This window comes from Squalius cephalus (genome assembly GCF_949319135.1).
Source record: "Squalius cephalus genome assembly, chromosome: 2".
Classification (NCBI taxonomy): Eukaryota; Metazoa; Chordata; class Actinopteri; order Cypriniformes; family Leuciscidae; genus Squalius; species Squalius cephalus.
The window spans coordinates 61,673,591-61,693,408 of NC_137123.1; the positions used below are offsets into that span (position 1 = coordinate 61,673,591).

General features: G+C 38.8%; 1 protein-coding gene across 1 annotated transcript in view; it reads right to left on the reverse strand.

Annotated features, from left to right (window-relative positions):
• kpnb3 (karyopherin (importin) beta 3) overlaps positions 1–12,425 on the reverse strand; it is a 29,438-nt gene extending 17,013 nt beyond the window's left edge. Inside the window, exons 1-11 of the mRNA XM_079864060.1 lie at positions 12,263–12,425; positions 10,206–10,286; positions 7,631–7,823; positions 5,406–5,508; positions 4,533–4,629; positions 3,720–3,824; positions 2,145–2,267; positions 1,751–1,871; positions 597–684; positions 283–389; positions 78–202 (exon numbers count right to left, since the gene is read on the reverse strand). Coding sequence (XP_079720186.1) covers positions 78–202; positions 283–389; positions 597–684; positions 1,751–1,871; positions 2,145–2,267; positions 3,720–3,824; positions 4,533–4,629; positions 5,406–5,508; positions 7,631–7,823; positions 10,206–10,286; positions 12,263–12,340 — 1,221 coding nt within the window. The 5' untranslated portion in view covers positions 12,341–12,425. The remainder of the gene's footprint in view (positions 1–77; positions 203–282; positions 390–596; positions 685–1,750; positions 1,872–2,144; positions 2,268–3,719; positions 3,825–4,532; positions 4,630–5,405; positions 5,509–7,630; positions 7,824–10,205; positions 10,287–12,262) is intronic.
• Positions 12,426–19,818: the final 7,393 nt, after the last annotated feature.

The window sequence follows — 19,818 nt, forward strand, 5'->3', positions numbered from 1 at the left end:
GGCTACGTTTAGCGTCTGTACTTGCTTGTTCATACGCAAATCAAGTGGTGATTTATGGGCCATAAAAGAGTTCTTACAGGATCCTGACAGAAGAGCAAAACGAAGCTGACGATCTCACTCAGAATGGCCTCCATCTGTTGGTGACATCCCTCGCCGATAGCAGAGAGCGCCATCAGACCAGCGTGCCTGTACTTCCAATCCGCTGCGAGGCAACAAGACCGGTTACATGAGTGCATTTACAGCAATATTATGATTTCCGTTCAATCAAATGCATCAACTCACGGTTCTGCAACATCTGCATGATGTGCTGTTTGATCATGGGAAGGACGATCTTTCCTCCGAGTCCACAGGCAATCCTGTCCAGAGCGCTCTCACCCGCCACCGCATTACTGAACACCAGAAAAGCACATTTATAAAGACACAGAATCACTAACAAATAAGCTTTGACAGGCATTTCAAAAGCAATAACGCCACTCTCAGAGATCAAATCCTAGCGAGCTTCACAAGTAATGGGAAATTACTAGTATGCACATTTTTCCCAGTGGTGTACAGTGTTAAATACACCGTTTCTTTTATGATGCAAACATTATTCTCACCTGTCAAAATCATCATCTTCTAGTTCATCTGCCATGGCCCAATCCTCATCCTCCTCCAGATCCACCATCATACTCAACATCTGAGGAACTGAAACATTCACAAGACTGTTGAACTTCACAGCAGACGACATGCTAGCGGCACTCGACGCAGACGACATGCTAGCGGCACTCGACGTTGAGCAATTAGCAGTGCTAGGTCGTCACTAATTTCCATTGCTAACAATGAGCCTGAAGTCAATTCAGTCTGAAGTCACAACAGCTCTGCAGTTTTTGAAATGCAGTATTTTTTTCTACTATATTTTAAGCATTAATAATAGTAATACAGAAATCATTCGTAATTGTTAAGTTGTAATAATTTAAATTGGTATTTTTTACTATCAATATAACGTAAATTTAAATTGATATTTTTACAACTATCATTAAATTACTACTATTTTTATTATTATTATTATTATTATTATTATTATTATTATACTATATTGTTTGTAAATCAAATCAATATATTTATACAATTAATAATTAAAAATTGTTATTTAAGTTTATATTTTTTCTACAATCGTTAAATACTACAGTAGTTGCCAATAAAAATCAACACACATTTATAACCAATAGTAATAAAAATACTACATTAAATAGTTGTAATTAAAATTACTACTATAATCATTAAATAAATTATTAATACTATAGTTGTAAATCAAATCAATATATTTATACATTTTATAACCATTACTAATAATTAACATTTTATTTACCATAACCATTAACAGTAATTTAAATACACACACACACACATATACATATATATATATATATATATATATATATATCATTTACTCCCCCTTATGCGAGTAATTGATGACATTTTTGGGTAACAAACCCTTTAACAAAAAACACTGAAACATGCAAAATTACTACATATGCAATACACAAGTTTAGCCAGACTTGCGAAAAACGCTTTAATTCATTGTTAAAACTATCAAACTAATAACATAAGTTAGCAAAACAAGTACTTGTGTGTTCAGTGTGAGGAAGTGAAAATGCTACAGGTTAATTTGCATGGAACAGCACACAGATTGTAGATTGACGAGTTTCATTAGCTTCGACTGAGGCATTTAGCACTGTAACACAGGAAGTGTTAAACGTCTCTCTCTTACCGCTCTGAGCGACGATGTTGGTGTGTTTCCTCAGCATGGCAGCAGCGGTTTCAGAGAGTGTGACGATGACTTCCAGAGCCAGCTGACGCTGCATGTTTGTGAGGTTGGTGTCCGCACACAGCTGTTAAGAGGAGACAAATCAACATTCTGCACTTCTTACAATCATCTACATCACGGCATTGAGGCCGTTTAGAGTGAATATTTGCTAGTGAAAACTTGTTTCTGCAACCGGGCTATGGAAGGTGCATGAAACTGGCAACTTCCAAGCATTAAATCGCAGAGATAAATATGTGCCTGTCAAATAAAACCTCAAGAATCAGCACGGACGAGCCGTCTCAAGGAACCACCAGGCACATCTACACACATTCATAATAAAAGAAATACAACCGTTTACCTTTAGGCTCAGTTGGAGAGTGGCTTCCAGGTTTGGTCTCAAATATTTGGGGGCCGTGTCTGCAATTTCCACCAATGACTTCAGCACGGAGTCGTCACCAGCATAACACGATTCATTCACCGCCTGATTAGGGAAAGAAAGATTCTTTTAGTGCACTTTATCAACACTAGGGATTTTTTCTATTGGTTTAGATAACTTGTCCTGCAAAAATTATCAGCCCAACTATTTAAAAAAAAAAAAAAAATCAGGTGAGTGTCATTTTCACCCATATAATCTTGTACTCTAATAAATAAGATCTTGAACTCTAATAAATAAGATTGTTAGGACACTTCAAACCTAATGCACGGATCCAATATACTGATACACATCTGATTTTCTCCCATCGGTTTACATTCACTGAAGACATAACTGACAAGCATACTTAGCAATATTGCAGTCTGAATTGTCAGATGATGATTATATGGAAGAACTCAATTCAGGCGTTTTAAATTCATGTCTTGAGCTTAAATGGGTTAAAAATCACTTGACTGTTTAAACCGGCAAGTCTTAACCATGTGAAATCGATAAACTCAAAATCTAATGACTAAAATTTGACTATCATTTGGCTAAAATCAAATGTCCTGAGCATCTTTTCACACATCAGGCAGTCCTTATTGTTGTTTTTTTTGCTCTGATTTAAATGGAAAGCATCAACGCAAACAATGAAATTAATAAAAAGGTGCATTAAATTAAGCAATGGTGACTAGACAAGTGTTCATATGTACATATTTGTCCCTCCAGTTTAAAGGAGAACTCCGGTCAATTTTAACATTGAGCTCATTTTTTTGTACATTTGGAGTGCTGTTAATACAGAGAACAACGACAAAAATCGTTGTTGCCTACACCGAGTTATTCTATTTTTAAAATTTGCACCCTGTTGACTTCAATGGGGCAAGTACTAAACCTGCTTTTAGCCTCTTAACATCCTTGATGTGTCATTACAAGTGCACAGAAAATGTGAGTGATTCCTTCTGAGTGAACACGAGTGAGTCTGACTGCAGTAGATGTGAAATAAATGTATAAAAATGATGTTATTTAAGCCAGCGCAAATATCTTTGTTTACATCCTGTTTTTCGGTTGAAGTCCAAAGTAGTCGATTGCAGAGTTCACACGCATAGGTTTAATACCTATGATCACGCGCGTGAACTCGGCAATCGACTACTTTGGACTTCTGTTCACTCAGAAGGAATCACTCACATTTTCTGTGCACTTGTAATGACACATCAAGGATGTTAAGAGGCTAAAAGCAGGTTTAGTACTTGCCCCATTGAAGTCAACAGGGTGCAAATTTTAAAAATAGAATAACTCGGTGTAGGCAACACCGATTTTTGTCGTTGTTCTCTGTACTGACAGCACTCCAAATGTACAAAAAAATGAGCTCAATGTTAAAATTGACCGGAGTTCTCCTTTAAACTTGGCAAAATGACGCATTCAAAAGCAGGAACTAACAAGCAACATCCAGAGCAATAAAACATTGAACGTGACAAAGCCCATATTCTGCAGTGTTTGAAGTGCGAGTGGTTAAGAGCTCGTCACCTGTAGTATGCCGGGAAGAAGGTCTGAAAAGTGTTTCAGCAAAGCCGTGTTTCCCTCATTGGACAGGATGAAGGACGCAGCGGCACGTGCAGCCAGGGTTCGAATCTGAAAGAACAGAGTTTAAGATTACAGGGCTTTTAAAAATCAAATTTAAGACAAGACCTTTAAGGCCTGTGCAAAATTAATACCATATTCAGAACAAAACCAAAAAACTCATTCTGCACACATTAAACTGCAAATTAGGGAACCTGCAAGTTTAACCATGTTTTACTCAATATATACATACTGAAATTACACATGTATATTATTGGAATGATTGTACTTGTAAAATCCCAGAGAAGCCACAAGAGTTTGCTGAATTTATCAGGTAAAAAAAAAAAAACATTTGATGTATAATACGGGTCTTTAATTATAAACAAGCCTAAAACACAGGGACTCTTATTTTGAAATGTCTATGCTTTACTATTGCTGGCTGCTCATTCAAAAAAGATGGAGATAATATCCACTCTAACAGTCCTCTAAAACATTACAATATAAACACCATAAAGTAAAGATTGTTTATTTATCTACAGTAGATCATAAGCAAATCGCAAGCCTATAGAACGTGCAACGGTTTTGACTTTGAATGTGCAGCGCTCAATGTTTAATTCAACCATCAGCTTTTGAAGTTTAATGATCAGAGACTTGTTCTAAAATGTAAGACTTTGACCTTAAATTTGATCAAGCTGAATGTAAGCGCCAGTGGGAATCCTGAATTAGTCACTTATCGTGAACCAACGTGTAAAAAAGGCAGATACTAAGCAAGACACTGACCTGTGGGTTTTCCTGATCCTGCATACACTGAACCAACATGCGCTTGATCACTTCCATGTAATGCTGCTGCTGATTGCCAAAGATACCTGGGAAGTTCCTGTACGAGGAGGAAACAAATGATTCAGAAAGAGAAATGCAACAGTACTTTTACAGCATAGTTTGACTCAGATCAGTTGCTATAGAGCTGGTAAGTCCCGCCCCTTCCGCTAACCCCACTGGACCTCTAGGTTGAAAAATCGTCAATACAAGTGAATGTGAGAAAATAATTATTTTCTGGTCCCGTTTGAATTTTGCCATGAATGTGAACATATGTTGTCTGTGAATTTTTAATATAATTTTTCGTGTGAAGAATGCTACAATTTAGCGGGTAGAAGATACGGTTAGACTTTGTGTGAGAGCACTTTGTGGACTACAACTCTTCGCTGCTTTCAGACGGGAATCTGAAGAAAGAACAGCCCATTTGGTTTAAATGGTGACATTTGGGTACAAAACACACAGGCATCTCGATCTGTCTCCATAGATTATCGCAGCATTAGCACCGTGATTTGACAAGTGGAGGGAAATGTGTTATGGGGCGACGTCACATAGGCGATATGTAGTCTCTCGTTATGTCTTTTCCACAACTGCTAGCCAAAGAATTGTACAATATACTGTCAAACTCGTAACATGAAAAATTGTATAAAAAAAAAAATTCACAGTCAACATATGTTCACATTCATAGCACAATTCAAACGGGATCAGAAAATAATTATTTTCTCCCATTCACTTGCATTGACGATTTTTCAACCTAGAGGTCCAGTGGGGTTTTACGGATGGGCGGGACTTACCAGCTCTATAATCGGCTATAGTTGATTAGCGTAAAAATTCACGCACCAGAAAATATGCAGCGCTGCTTCTCTGAGGCCGACGTCCTGAGAGTTGACCGAATCGAACAGGAACTTCAGGATCTCTGGCCACTGATTGTTGCCGTCATCATCTTGGGATAAGAACAGAAGGTATTAGATCGCCTCTACACTAGAGGGTGACATGCGAATGGATTTTCAAAACTCTCCCATCCCACAAAAAAAAAAAAACTTCCCATCCCAATCCCACAAAAAAACTGGGGGAAAATCCCATCCCAATTCCAGAAGAATGAAAATCCCACCCAATCCCAGAGGAATGACTCCCATCCGGGTTTTTAGGCCGAAATCTGTCAGTTACAGTAAAAGATACAGTACAGATCACAGCATGCCCACCTTAGTTGAATAAAAATCCAAAACGTAGTTATTTTATTGAACTGAAAGCCATCTTAAACAATGCACACATTAAACTTCATGTAAATCATCCATGCAAATACAGACACACGCAAACATTATGCTGTTTAATTTTGGTTACTTCATCCCGCCCAGAAATGTCTGAGCACAACTGAGGTGTAATTTTCCGACAGTAGTCGTTGCAGCGTGGCTTTCATGTCTGACTCCATTTTGATTAGGATTTTCGCGGCTACAAAGTGCATTGGGAAGCCTTCTCTTATATTATTGGTGGTTGGCATTGGCAATTTGGCCACCGACTGTTACGGGTGGAGCACGTCATTTACTTAACCAGCCACACCAAAGCAAACAGGAGAGCATAAAGAGACAGGGCAAGTAGAATAGAGTTCAATATTAAAATGTGTAAGTGGTATATTTGTGTATAAAGTTGGGTATCATAGTATTATTATGATTCCCGGTCCCACCCACTCCCGCTGACATTTTTTCCTGTCCCGTCCCAATCACGTGATTAATAGTGATTTGTTTCCCATCCCACGGGATTCTAGGGCCCTATAATTTCCGCGATCACGGAATCGGCAAATTAACGCGGAATCTAGTGTCAATCTAGTGTTTTACATATTTGGAATAAAATTCTGTTTTTGTGTGGGAGAAAAACGTATGTCTGAGGAAAATCGCATATTACTGAAAGAACGAGCAGAGAGAGAGGCCCGGTCGCGCGCGCGTCTTCAAACTGTCTTGCTCTCTCTCACTCCCTCACGCTTAATCTAAATCAATTGAGAATTGACACAATGGTAAAAGATCGGAAGAACGAAGTTTCACGTGGAGCATTCGGATATTTTTTCCTGATTTAGGCTACCGCTGGGTGTGAATTGTGCAAAAAAAAAAAAACTTAACCTTTCCTTCTTCTCTGAAAAGCGTTCTGCCCATTCAGCTGACATAAAAAACACTTTCAATAAACTAAACAAAACCTATCCAATGATGAAATGTTTTCTGTGTTGACAAATCTTGTGCGATGTCCTAAAACTGCCGGGATAATCACACAACGCGTACAAGTCTGCTAATGATACGTCTGATTCGCGAACTAATGACTCCTTTGAACCGATTCACTTTAATGAATGGTTAAAACAACTGATCTGTCCAACACTGAATCGGTTCGGTGAATAACAAAATCGGTAACACTTTACAATAAGGTTCCATTTATTAAACTCTAGTTAACTAGATCAGTTAACATTAACTATTAATAAACTGCACTTCTACAGCATTTATTAATCTTTATTAATGTTAATTTCACCATTTAGTAGCCTACATTATTTAAATGAAAAGTTGTATTAGTTAACATTAGTTAGCTTAATGCACTGTGTGAAGAAACATAATAAAAATACAGGGTTAGGGTTAACTAAGATTAACAAAGATTAATAAATAGTAACAAATGTATTGCTCGTGGGTTCATGTTAGTTAGCCTAATACATTCACTAATGTAAACAAACCAAACCACATTTAACACCTCTTAAAATGAGAATTTTGTTTGTTACCTCAATAAATTTAGGGTCATTCCCATTTTATTTGTGTACATTTTAATCATTAATATTAAAAACACTCTTTTTACGACTAAAATAACAGTAAAGGGTAAAAAAAAACTGAATTCCCAAAAATTAAAACGGAAAAAACGGAATTTGCAAAAATTAAAACGGAAAAAACGGAATTTGGGAAAAAATAAAACGGAATTTGGGAAAAAATAAAACGGATAGGGCCCTAAGATTCCTGAAACAAAACAAAAAAAGTCAAGCTCTACTCCACACCACTCGGTGTGGCCAAACCAAGCTACGGGTCAACCAACAGCAAACTGACCGATGAGATTTCGGGAGAGCTCCGCGGCGATGTCGCAGACCTTCTTGCGGATGTTGGAGCAACCGTCGGACTGGATCCCAGTGAGCAGCTCAGTCTTGATGGCCGTCTGCATGTCGATGGTCAGACTGGGATAGACCTCCTCGAAAGACGAGGACAGCAGACGTCGCAGCAGAACAGCTGCCATCTGTTTAACCTGTGGAGACACATTCAGAGCTTTACACACCGCTTCTGTAACCGACCGATCTGCGCTGGGAGGGACACGCTGTGCAAATAAAGCCAGTTTCCCCATCCAGTCTACAAGAAGCCTCTAAAGAGCATTTTGATGTTTTAAAAAAACTATGCAATAAAGGAGCATGACGCTGTGCTATGTGAAGCATTAGCATTATGGGAACACGATTGGACAATTAGCATTCAGGATCAGAACGGTTTTACCAAGTGGCCATGGTAGTCTTCACATTAAACGCTTAAAGATAGAGTTCACTTCAAAATTAAAATTCTGTCATTTACGCATCTTCAAGTTGTTTAAAAAATGTATGAATTTCTACTGAACACAAAAGATATTTTGAAGAATGTCGGTAAACATCCATTTAATGGACTTCATTGACTTCCTTGCACCGTGTCCTAACGCAGAAACTGTTTCTATTTTTCTGCGACGTCGCGCTGGAACAACGAACACAAAGTGTGGCAATGATAATCTCAGGTGCTGTTTATGTGCTTTATTTAATGTTAAAAGCGTGTAATGTGACTTTGAATATCATGTAGTGCTCCAGCTTTGTGGCTGTAAAAGCAACAGTGGATAATTCACCTCAGATCTTGAAATTAAACAAATGGAAACAAGAACGTTCAAACTGTGAACAAACAAGTGTATTCTTTGACAAAGATTGTTTTAGTAACTCAGCCTATGTATTTGAATAATGTTTAAATGGTGTAATATTTGTGTATTTGATTATGCAGCTTCTTATCCATTTTCTTGCAATTGCCATCAAGATTACTCTCTGGTGCCGTGAGACTCCGCCCACTCGCTGTTCTGATTGGCTGACTCCGCCCACACGCTGTTCTGATTGGCTGACTCCGCCCACACTGTTCTGATTGGCTGTGGGTTTTGATTGATTTCGACGCATCTCACTGTCACGTCTAGTGTGGACTGACTAATTATTAGTCGCTGGAATCTTATCGCATCGCGTCTGGTTATGACACAGTGTTAGTAGGAAAAAAGTAGGTCCATCAACTGTTTGGTTCCCGACATTCTTCAAAATATCTTGTGTTGAGCAGAAGAAAGAAATTCATACAGGGTGAGTAAATGAGTTTTCATTTTGAAGTGAACTATTCCTTTAAGTTACCTACTTGGATCAAGAAAAGACTGAGAGAACAAAGTACACGAGGACTTTTCCAAGTAGAACGATGCACTCTAGTTTCACAGATCTATAAATATCGGAGGTCAGGAGAGCAAACGAGACAGTAGGTGAAGAGGACAGAAAGACTAAAGAGGACAATTAAACACATTAGATGAGAAATGGGGAAGGATCTTTTGAGAAAGAGCACGAGATTGTCATCTTGAATGTTAAATGTAGTTAAACATGTTTATCTCCATACTGCTTTAACTTTAAGTGTTGTCCATCCTGTTCAGTGTCTCACTGTTTGTGCTTACTTGGTTAAACATTCACATAACATTTGTAATTTATTGTCTATAATTGATAACTTAGGGGAAATGGTTGCAATTTTTGGTGGTTAAAAAAAAAAAAATCAAAATTAGATGAAACACTAAACTGGTACAATTAACTGAAGTAAGTTTAAGCTGAAGTTGCACTAAACTGGAAATACTAAAATAAATAAAAGCCTAAATAGTAATTTTAAAAAGCACAATTACTAATATTCAAATAAAATCAGAAAATAAAAGCAAAACATCAATAAAACCTACAATAGCATATGAAAAAAAACACTAGTGATCAATTGCAATTTAAAAAAACTCCAGGTTTGCTGTGCTTGTTCGTAGGGTTGCACAATACGTGATTATACATCAATAAGATAAATAATAAAACTGATCATTGATTACCAAATAGAAAAACAAAAATATTAATAAAATATAGCATTTAACAATCAATTTAATAAAGTTGCAATACTAATATTTATGCATTTCACTCTGAAACATCGTTACTTTAAATGATTAATCATGCAGCACCACCCCGATTATCCAGGGTTAGGTGCGCTGTGCAAGCCTGTCTGCTCTTGTAACGGCCTCAAGTATAACGCAAGCTTCGGACCGGCGCAGGTTTAGTCTCACCTTGAGCAATCAGTTGTTCCAGGAATTGGTGTAAACGAGCTCTAGTCTGAACACCACCAGAGGCTCCACTTAACCTCACCCACGCACGGTCAGCACAACGCCGTTACTAAACTACTTAAACATCTCGATGACTACAAGGCACCGGCACACCGTCTGACCCTGAGAGAGCAGGTATGAGGAATAATGGACGTGTAAACAAAGCACTTTCTGCCTCTTTAAAGGCACTGCATAGTCCAATCGTGTGCCTGGAAAACACAACACAGGGCCGATGACGGTGAACACACACTCACGTACCTCCTCAGCAGCGGATGCATCACGGATGGCCTGCAGTAAAAATGTGATCTTCGTCTGACCGGGGATGGTGTCGTACGCTTCCTACAAGAGCAAAGAGGAACGGTTACTGGAGGGCTGAGTGCCAACACATTATATAAATGACTTGATTTACAGGGTCACAGCTTTAAAAACACAAGTATGTTACAAGAGGAAAAAAGACACTCAAGTAACTTGTGTTCATTTTGCATGAGTCAAACGGATTCTTGGAGTCAGTTTACAAGTGACAAATGGACGTTGTTATGCGCAGCATGTCTGGAATGAACAGACGTAATCAACAGGAACACACACACACCTTTATACCTGCTAGAGATTTTACATTGTGGAAATGTTTGCAGTTAACAATCTCATGGCAGACACACAAGAGTGGCATCACAGCTGATTTCCAGGGGCCAGTCTGGCCGTGTCATGCAGTGTGTCTGAGTCAGTTTCCGCTCAGCATTAGAGGCATGCTGCTCATGTATTGTCTGTGCTAAAGGAAAGTGCTGACCGATGGCAGAGATGAGAGATAAGACCCAATGACCTGTCCTGATCCACATGAGCTCGGTTTGAACTCCACACGCGGCGGCTTTAGCACAGATAAAGAAGCTCCTAAACAAAAGACCAGTGGAACACGCGCCAAAGGGGCCCGAGTTTTGGTGGGAAAATTCGAATTTGAAGAGAAATTTGGAACGCTGGTGAGCTTCCATGTGACTAAAGTCGTTAGAAGTCCGTTTAAAAAACAAATAAAATACGTTAAATCTAAACGGTTAAATACTCATCCCTGACCCAAATCCAAGGTGTTTCCATGACTTGACAGAATGAATGTGCATCTTTTGTGAGAAGCTCACCTCATTGCGTGAAGATGGGTGTAAAGTTACTGTTTAATGAGTGAAATACAAGACTCGCCACAATTACCAGTTCTTAAATATTCATTATTTTACTTGGAAATGCTGTTTGCTTATCGGGTAACGTTAGAGATAAACGAGTACAATTTATGCAAATTACAAAACAGACTGATGAGGTTTTGTTTCGGTGGTCACTTAATGATCGCCACTCTGGCAGATTTCGTAATTTAGACGCAAATGTGACTCGTTTAGCTCTAAAACCCTCACAGAACTGACACACCGATTTAACGACCCGTTCGAGCAACTCAAGCCGATCTGAGCGACACCTGCGCCCGGTTAGCAGAGCCACAACAGCCGCTCGAATAATAACGCAAAAGCGGACGTTGAAAGATTAGGTATGGGGGGGGGGGATTCGACAATTAGGCGTATTAAAACACAGACTGGACACAAAATCTCGTATAAATCAATGTTTGTAATGTTTGAATGCTAGTTAGGCCACGTTGATACGCAACACACTACAGTGCTGTCCTGATTCACAGATGAATCGTCCATTTGAACAGATTCCTTTGAATGATTCGATCGAACCGATTCGCCAAAGGTTTGGCTGATTTCGGGAATATCATACTTCTTTCATTACGTCTGCAATATATTTAGATGACAGAAAAAGTACGCTTAATATATATTGTACGCTATTCCTTATTCAGCCTCCGTAAAACACTGAAACATAAGTAGAAATTATATCTTATTAAACTTAAGCATCAATATGATGAAAAATAATTGGGTGATTTTTAACTTTCCAGTCAAAAGTCTCACATGAAATAAAAATTATACAATTATTTAATACCAAGCACACATACTGTGATTAAATAAAACTATTTAATTTAAAAATAAGAAAACAAGATTTCAGTCGATCGACATATTCATATATTAAAGAGCTACGCTTCGAAATATTTTGAGTGATGATGACTCAAAAGAATAGATTGATTTGCTTCTAGAGTCGGCTCGCTGAAACGAATCGACTCTCTGAAAAGATTCGGAGCCGCATAGCAGCAGCAGCAGCGCGCGCTTCACACATGTGCTGGGCCAGAGCGAGGCTGAGGGGCCCGCGCTAAAACGGCGAACCGAGCTCGAGACGAATACGTTACGTTCCCCTTCCCACATCCACACAAAGCGGCCCCGAAACGACTCTCATACCTCTGATTGCTTCCTGACGGTGTTGTCAGGGCTCATCAGGTTGCTCAGTAAGAGGTAGAACTGCTGCTGCTCCGCCATCGCTGCTGGATTCAGAAAGAGAGACGAGCGAATGTAAGCCGGCAGGGGAAGCGACCTCTGACACCGGACGGTATGAATGGAGGGACGCGATTGGCTCGTAATGCACCGTCTCCTCGCCGCTGATTGGCTCACGCTGTTGAATGAGATTAAATGATTGGCGTGATTGGTGCGTTGGGAAGTCAGTCATCGTGACGCACATATAATTCAGCTGCGGATCATCCCGTTGGCTGAGGAACGCGGGTAAAATAAAAGTGGGTGGAGTCTAGATGAACGCAATGATGTCATTGCAAAATAAGTGCGAGTGACCGTAAACGCGGGAAATTATCAGTCGTGATTCAAATGTTCGGTTTTTTGGATTTTTTTTTGTAAGTTTCCCCTGTATAATTATTTTATTTGTTTTTTTATAGTTTTTTTCTGTTTCCTTTTATGCTATTATGAATGTAATAGATAATAGTTGAATACATTGTGATCCTCTGTATGTGTATGTTGTTATTGTTCTGTTATGCAATACAAAAATATAGATATATATATTCAAATGTGCAGTAGTTAAAATAATGTAGTAAGTAAAAACAAAATAATTTGGTTTGTTTTACTTAACGCTGAATTATGCAAACGTCGGCCTACAGAACATCACACACACACACACACATACACACACATATATATATATATATATATATATATATATATATATATATATATATATATATATATATATATATATATATATATCTTAAAATTAGTGAGTTGAAGAGTTGAATTTATCATAAATAATAGTAATTTATTATAATTATATATTGTTCGAAATTAATTAAGGACACTGAATGATAGTTTACATATGGCCATTTCATAAACGTTAAATCTACAACGTTTACAAACGTGAAATGTCAATGCATGATTGTTGAAATCTATTAATTTAAAAGGTAAGTAGAATATGTGTCATTCTGCATGATAAGAATATCAGTTATGTATATCTGGCATAGTGGGTCAGTGTTATGGATCTTTACGTTGTGCTTTAGATGTCAACGGGAGACAAATATTGGTAAAATAATAACATTTCATAAATGCATGTTTTATAGCTTCACCAGCTAGTACTGACATTTGTATTTTAATAAAAGTAAAGGTAAGCATCTTGCTGAACATGTGAAATTATGGGCAGAATGAGGTTGCATGCATGTACTTTGGCCTGGGATATTTTATCATACCTTTTAACTAATAAACATACGTCTCATGCATCCTTGTGCAATGCGACTGCAGAACAGAAATGTGTATTTTGAAGCTGAGAATGACACTCTGCTGAAGAAATAAAAACGTTACCTTTAGTTGACCACAAGAGGGCGCGAGAGAAACTCTTTGACAATCTCCAGACTCATGCATTGACTTAAAAAAATATTTGTTTGATTTGTCACACGTAAACATTTCTGAATGCATTACATTAGAGAGAAAAAAGCCAAAGCAAGTATCATCTGTTCTCAACCGCTGTGCTTTTCATGATATGACAATATGGCTGCTTGTCTTAGCATTTCAAACCTCTTTTTGTCATCCGTTTCGCTCAAAAAAGTTACACAGTTTGATATTTAAACACATTCAGGGTTCATCACGCACAAGGACATCAAGCTCAGACATGTCAAAATGTTTGTTTACTCTTGAGCACAAGTAAATTAGACATATACCATAATTGTTTATGTTCAATAATTGTTTATTCGTACTTTTACGGCTTCATTAGCCTATGTTGTCGACAGCTTTAATTTTCAAGCTCACAGCCTGTGACGGGATGCATTGGACTGACTTCTGAAAAGTGTCCAGTGTCTGTGTGTGTCCATAACGGTCACTTTGACCCTTTACACACACTAGAACACAGCATAAAACTAACTTTCTGCCACACCTGCCAATGGCCAGAGACCATTTTCCTTATTAAAGTTACAAAAGTTATTCAGTCAAGAGCATTGAGTGATTTTTTCTTTGTCGTTTGTTGTTTGATTACATTAATGACACAGACAGCAGCAGGGATATCAGTCTGCTGTCACTTTAAGAGCTTATTCACGGAGCTAATATACCGACATGCGTTTTCTTTCTCAACTTCACTAACTGACTATGTTTTGGAGGATACTCGGCAATACGGCCATTTTCAAGCACAAGAATAAAACTTTGTTTAAAGTTTAAACTTCCCACACAAGAGCGCGAGTAACGAACTGAGTTCACTTTTGCGTCTTCTTGCTCTTGAATATTTAAATTGGCAAGGCTTAAACTTCACTGTCCCGAGCGTCGTTCATGTTTGTTCACGTTCATGTTCTTGTAGAATTCATAACACTTTACCAGCCAACTGGCGATTGACACCATTTCATATACTCGCCAACTCACCGGTTTTTAGTTGCATTTGGCACTTGGCTATTAATTAATTAACTAGATTTCATTTTCTGAAGTGAGTATAATAAGTAATGCTTTGATAACTCGCCATCACATGCTTCCATGCTGGGTAGTCACAAGCATGTTCCATGTAATTGATTGGCAGTTGCTAGGGTGTTCCAAAGTGGTTGCTAGGGTGTTGTTAGGCAAGATGTTAGAGTGTTGTGGGTTACATTTGAAAACATATGATTGGTTAAAATCATAGTGCATTCCAAATTTATTCTCATAAAAAAAAACCTGCATTTAGAATCAAATTCGCAGATCGTTTGCCATGGATATGTGTGTGACTGATATAAAATAGAGACACTCTCTGGAGGTTGCAGCTAAATGTGTGTAATGGCGAGTGAAATGTTTGTGAGCCAGGCCACATCAACTGACAGACTGGGGGAAAGCGGGGTCTCCCACGACCCTCTGCGGTGTGGGATGGAGATGTGGAAATAGCACTCAGCGTTTTGGCAGCAGTCGAGTCTCTCTAGGGGAAGTTTGGAGACCAACCAAAGCGGAGTGGAAATAGAAGCGCTGGAAAAGAAAAAGACATGCGTTTTTTTTAAAGTAAAACCACCCATCATGAATCTGCAGTTGAATATAGGTTAGTAAAAAAAAATCACTGTATGTACAGTTGACTTTATGAATCTACACAACAAAAAAAAAAGGTTTGTAACGCAGCTTACAAAATTGTGCTAACATGCTAGGAACCATGCACAACTACTCAAGCCACATGCTAAATGTGCTAAAAAACACTCAAACACACATTTTGCAACCGCTAAGAAGAATGTAGGACTTCAGAGTATTTTGGCAACCACATAGCAACACAACTTTCCAAAACAGCCAAGTAACTGCATAGCAACACCCTGGCAACCACATAGAAACATCATGGAAACGGTTTGGGTTTTTTTCTAAAATCACTTTATTTATGTTGTTCTGTCGGATTATAGTGTCGATTTCACTGAATATGATCAAAAAAATGTTGCCGACGGCAGCTTTAAGAAACTGCATAGTAACACCATGGCAACCATCCAAAGTATCCTAATAACTGCATACAAACACCCTGGCAACAACCAACCCAAGCAACCTCATAGCAACACAACTTTCCAAAACAGCCGAGTAACTGCATAGCAACACCCTGGCAACCACATAGAAACACCATGGAAACAACTCAAAACATAGAAATGCAATATAAACTACTCAGTGCATTTTAGCAACCCCCTAACAAACAAAGATAACACCCTGGCAACAACCCAGGACATCCTAGTTATCGTATAGCAACCCCCTGGCAAGCAACACCACAAGACATCCTAGCAACTACATAGCAACTTCATGGCGACCATCCAAAACATCTTAGTAACTGCATAGCAACACCCTGACAACCATCAAAAACAGACGAGTAACTGCATAGCAACACCCTGATAGCCACATAGAAACATGCTAACAACCACACACCTAAGAAACTGCATAGTAACACTTAAGAAACTGCATAGTAACACCATGGCAACCATCCAAAGTATCCTAATAACTGCATACAAACACCCTGGCAACAACCAACCCAAGCAACCTCATGGCAACACCATGGCAACAATCCAACATTCCAACACATCCTGATAAAGTAAATGCATATACACCCTGGAAATAACTCAAAACATCCTCGAAATGCAATATGAACTACAGGTACTTTTTAGCAAACCCCTAGAGCAAACAAAGATAACACCCTGGCAACAACCCAAAACATCCTAGCAACCTCATAGCAGCTTCCTGGTAAACATCCAAACATAGTAACTGCATAGCAACATCCTGACAACCATCTAAAATATCCTAGTAATTGCATAGTGTAGCAGCATCCTGGTAACCACCTAAAACATCTTAGTAACTACAAAGCAACACCCTGGCAACACCTAAGCCATCGCATAGCAACACTTTGACAACTTTTCAAAACAGCTGAGTAACTGCATAGCAACACCCTGGTAACCACACAGAAACATGCTTAGAACAACTTAAGCAACTGCATGGTAACACCATTGCAACCATCCAAAATATCCTAATAAATGCATAGAAACACCCTAGAAACAACTCAAAACATCCTAGAAATGCAATATGAACCACTCAGTACATGTTAGCAACCCCTTAACAAACAAAGATTACACCCTGGCAACAACCCACAGCATCCTACTTATCGTCCCTGGCAACCACCTAAAACATCCAAGTTACTGCAAAGCAACAACCACCCAAACCATCCTAACAACCACATGCTAAACATGCTAACAGCTACTCAGACCACCTAAGCAATCACATAGCAACACCCTGGCAACCATCCAAAACATCCTAGTAACTGCATAGCAAAAGCCTGGCAACCACCCAAAACATCCTGCAACATAGAAATACAATATGAACCAAGATAACACACTCACAACCATCCAAAACATCCTGACAACTGCATAGCAACACCCTAGTAACAGCATAGGAATGCACTAAGAACCACTCATATTTTTAACTACCAACAACCAATGATAACACCCTAGCAAGTTTTGCATGAACACCACTGACGTTTTGTTCATAAAATGTCAAAATCTAGTTAATAATTTCCTTATTTGTGATGTGTTCTGATGTCTAATGGTATGTGCGTCCTTCAGAGACGTCTTCAGCACTCGTCCTTCACAGCTGCCCAGAACAGAGGGGCTCGTGGGTATTATGTAAAGTGTGTGTAACGTACGTGGGTGCATTTGGGAGAACAGGACTAACAGGAGGGGAAGTATTTATGGATGTATCCAGGGGTTATAATAAAAATATTTTGTTGCATCATGTTCAGAGATGTGAGACTAAAGTGTTCTGCGTATTTACTGTTACTCTCTTATACTGATAATTTCAGGTGTTTTCAGACTATTATACAAGTAGACATTATAGTAAACTTCACGAAATCACATACACTCTTGAGTAGTTACTTATTTTGAACGAGTAATTACTTCACGGCCACTAAAAAAGTATGTTCTGTATAGTATGAGTGTGTGTAGTATGAATACTATTATGGTAGTATAATATTCCAAATATAGGGAATAGTAAATATATATAATTTAAAACAAAGAAATAGGTCAACCTCAATGATCTGATATGCATGAGGACTTTGAGGTTTGAGGAAACACAAGGCGCATGGAAAAATCTCATGTAGATTGTGTCTCCAGATGGTGCACACACTATGGATGCTTGTTAGATGTGACAGATCAAAGAGTGTGTGTGATGGAAGAGACGATCCAGAGGAGAATGAGGTGTGTAAACATCACTAGTCCTGATGCGGAGTTCATCGAGGGTGGTTGTGGCATTTTATTTATCCACTTATAATGTTAGTCAAGGTTTCTGGCACCAAATATAGGTGTAATTTAGTATTTAACAACCATTTTCCATCTCCTTTTCCAAAACATCCTAGCAACAGCAGAAAAATGCAAAAGGCAAACATAACACCCTGGAAACCACCCAAAACATGCATAGCAACACCCTAGCAACAACCCAGAACACCAGCAACACTCTGGCAACAATCCAAAACATCTTAGTAACTGCAGAAACACCCTGGCAACAGCTCAGAACATCTAGCAATCACATTACAACACCCTGTCTACCACCCAAAACATCCTGGTAACTGCATAGCAACACCCTAGCAACAACCCAGAACACCAGCAACACTCTGGCAACAATCCAAAACATCTTAGTAACTGCCAAAACACCCTGGCAACAGCTCAGAACATCTAGCAATCACATAAAAACACCCTGTCTACCACCCAAAACATCCTGGTAACTGCATAGCAACACCCTAGCAACAACCCAGAATACTAGCAACACGCTGGCAACAATCCAAAACATCTTAGTAACTGCAGAAACACCCTGGCAACAGCTCAGAACATCTAGCAATCACATTACAACACCTTGTCTACCACCCAAAACATCCTGGTAACTGCATAGCAACACCCTAGCAACAACCCAGAACACCCACAGAAACCTTCTGGCAACCAAAACATCCTAGTAACTGCATAGCAACACCCTGGCAACAGCTCAGAACATCTAGCGATCACATAACAACACCCAGTCCACCACCCAAAACATCCTGGTAACTGCATAGCAACACCCTGGCAAAAGCTCAGAACATCTAACGATCACATAGCAACACCCTGGCAACCATCCAAGACATCCTCTTTCTGGTCCTTAAACAGGTTGTTGCACCTTTAAAAGAAATAAATAACCTGTTATGATTGACTAACCTCTGTTTACTGGCACAGTTTAAATGTTCTGAATAGATGTTGGTATATAAATGTGGACGGTCATATGATAATGAGCTCATATCTGCAACTTTATACCAACCAATCATTTTGCAGGTGTTCGACTCTCAACAAAGAATGGCTTTTTTAAACCAATGACCTGAGTATACCATTACTGCAACAGAAAGTTTATTTCACCCTGAACTGTCCATGCAGAATTTATTTGGTAAGAATACACAACTACTTTTGATGTAGTTACATTAGTGGAAACCTTTTTTTTTTGTTTTCATAATTTTTCCCATAGGGATTTTAAAATAGTCTTCATTAAAGAGTTAAGTCATGAAGCCAATCAGCTACGAGGTGAATCACAACACGACAAACTTTGAATTGAAACAAAAAAAGTTTTTGAAAATCGGACAAAAAGACAAGACTGTGTACTTAAAGGGGGGGTGAAATGCTCATTTTCACTCAATCTCCTGTTAATCTTGAGTACCTATAGAGTAATATTGCATCCTTCATATCTCCAAAAAGTCTTTTGTTTTATTATATTTATAAAAGAAAGATAGGCTGTACCGAGTCTTTCCGGAAAAAAACGAGCGGCTGGGGGCGGGCCGTGTGGGCGAAGCTTAGCTGTGCTAACGCGCCGAGCTAGTGACAACACACAGAGACATATGTTCAGCAGTTTTACTCACCGTCCGGTTCCAACGCACGACCGCGAACCTTTATCATTGTGACTGCTCGATCCTTAAGCATTAGACGATCTGCAAATCCGTCGATCTGGGCTTTGTTTATAAAACAATCATCGTCGAAATGCAGGGAACAAACAGTCTACACAAC